The 2500-nt window shown below is 44.7% G+C and overlaps 1 protein-coding gene across 22 annotated transcripts in view; it reads left to right on the top strand.

Moving 5' to 3' along the window:
* by (focal adhesion protein tensin) overlaps window positions 1-2500 on the top strand; it is a 690412-nt gene that overhangs the window by 435359 nt on the left and 252553 nt on the right. For 2 of the 22 annotated variants that reach the window (XM_070122661.1, XM_070122667.1), the window contains exon 2: window positions 1853-2290. The exons of the other annotated variants lie outside the window; for them this stretch is intronic. In XM_070122661.1, the coding sequence (XP_069978762.1) occupies window positions 2252-2290 (39 nt within the window). In that variant the 5' untranslated portion in view covers window positions 1853-2251. The remainder of the gene's footprint in view (window positions 1-1852; window positions 2291-2500) is intronic. 22 annotated transcript variants of the gene reach the window in all.

Below are 2500 nucleotides of genomic sequence, written 5' to 3'. Positions count from 1 at the left end.
GAGAGAGAGAGAGAGAGAGAGAGAGAGAGAGAGAGAGAGAGAGAGAGAGAGAGAGAGAGACAAAGGGAAAGAGAAAGAGCTAGAAGGGCGATGGAGACGAAGACGAAACGCATTAAGCTCCGGCTGTAGGGCAAAGGTAGAGCTTTCGCTTCCTCTCCGCCGCTCTCGTCGGCTCATATCCCCGGAACTCGCATTTTCGCACGTTTCGCATCACCCCTCCCCTCCCCTCCCCTTCCCACAATCCCTCAACACCCTGACACCCTTCCCCCCACCCACCCCACCGCCACCCCAACACCCCTGGCCCTTGACCTCCCCCCTCCCCCGCACTCCCCCTCCCCCGCACTCCCCACACCCCCTCGACCTCGGTGTGTTATAACTCCTGCTTCGTCTGCATCGCCCCACGCACGCACATGCACTCACCATTCGCACACACGCACATGAACAGTCCGTACACACAAACACATTTCCTGTGAACGGGAGAATGAGCGTGGACTAGGTAATGATGGAAGGAAAGATGAAAGGGAAAAGCGATACGGAAAGATTAAATGGATGAGGATGGGGGAACAAAGAAAGAGGGAAAAAGAGAAAGACGGAGATAGGGAGAGAGACAGGCACAGACAGATAAAAAGAGGGGCAAAGGGACAGAGAGAGTGGGGAAGGGAGAGAAAAATATAAGGATGTTATACTGTATATTTACCCGAGCAAACAATATGAATATATAAGTGGATATGTGCATCCGGTGTTCAGATGGAGAAAAAGTAGATAGCAAGAGTGAGATTGACAGGTTGTGCGGTTATTTTGAATGTAAAAATATATAACAACGGATTTCAAGCACGGGAGCGCGTTCCATCATTTTCCCATGGTTCGCCCTTGAAAGATGACACTATCATGTGACTTGTCACTGCAACTATTTTAAAAAGGTATTTTTTAATCTATTTTTTACTTATTTTATTGTAATGAGAATGGTCAACCTAATGGGGAGACTCCCAAATTTGAATTGCTTGATATCCGACTGGTATTTTATGAATGATAGTTTCACTTTTTCTCAAAAGCATTTCCAAATTTACATCCGATATTTGGGATTTTCGCGGCGAAAAGTGGTTTAGGCACCCCGGGCAGATTTATATGAGTCTGTCCTGAAAGCTCCGTATCTGCAGTATTTTACCCGTTTTCTCTATTGCCAAAGTTGTGACGTCAGATGAAAATCAGTGGGAAATTTTATATCGGCGCTAACCATTTTATTTTTCTATAGGCAAAAAAATATTATCAGAATACGTTATCGCTGGAGTCATATTATCTGATTGATGTATGGACAGTTTCGTTCAGAAACGATGTTAATGCGATCGTTGGCACTGCGGACATACAAAGGACTTTACATCTTAATACCAATTGGAATAAGTATTGTAAAGTTTTTGAACAAATAAAGTTTGGTTTACTGGAAGCACTGCAATATCAAACTGAAATTGTTTTTACCAGCATTAGATATGTTGCCACATGGAAAAAAGCTTCGGTGTTATTTATGTTACATTTGAAGTAAACGTAACACGTACAAGACAGACATCCATAGATAAGAAAGAATTATTGTTATTGTTATTATTATTATTGTAGTTTCGTTTCTTGCGGCGACTTAGTACTTGTTGGTATTTCCATCATCCTTAAATCAGGCCTGGTTTTACCTCATTTCGCCCCTGGTTTCAGAAGTTGTTGATGGATTCTACTTGAGTGAATTATATTGCCAGCTCTATCACTATAACTACCACGATCAGAGTTTCGTTATGTCGATGAAAAAATCACCTGGATTCCTGGAAAAAAATGTGCGTTAACGATGTTTACAAAATCATTTTTTTTACAGCATTCCGACCAGAGAAATAATAAAATTCGACTTTTTAAGAAATCCCGGAGGAAGATATTAAAGAGAAAGAGATCTCGACAGACAGAAAATAAAACGAAGTGGGGATGGGATTTGGGAAAGACAGTCACGAACACGAACTCGAAATGTGTAGAATGTGAAGCCGAATGTGTCGAAGTGTGAAAAAGCCGTTAGGGTGCAGGAGGGTGTAGCCCCTCCCACCCCCCACCCCAGACAAGCACACTGGGGCTGGAATGGCGTGGCTGCAAAGGCGGTGGACTAGCCCGGGCTGCCTGCTTTGTGTTGTGCCAATCTAGCCGTCCAGCCGTTGTAGGATCTGGATGCTTCTAAGGGGATCCGATCAGCCTGCCGAGGATCCCATAAGCGTTCCAATCAGCCGCCATGTTGGGCTCACTGCGGAGGAAAAGGAAGGGGAAAAAGGTATTTGGACTCGGGGAGGGAGGGAGGGAGGGAGGGGTAGGTGGGAGGGGTGGCATGAATTCATCTCCGTCGTCTGGCAGCGTACAGTGTACATGATGGCATGCTCGCGGTGTTCGCTAGGAGAGCTTTCACGTTTTATTGCCGGTCATTAGACCTTTACTGATTGTTAGGGATTTTTAATTGATATGCTGTATAGCTAGGAAGACTCTA

The sequence above is a fragment of the Penaeus vannamei genome, chromosome 1 (genome assembly GCF_042767895.1).
Source record: "Penaeus vannamei isolate JL-2024 chromosome 1, ASM4276789v1, whole genome shotgun sequence".
NCBI lineage: Eukaryota > Metazoa > Arthropoda > Malacostraca > Decapoda > Penaeidae > Penaeus > Penaeus vannamei.
The sequence above is the reverse complement of the archived record's forward strand: the minus strand, read 5'-3'. Positions and strand labels throughout refer to the sequence as shown.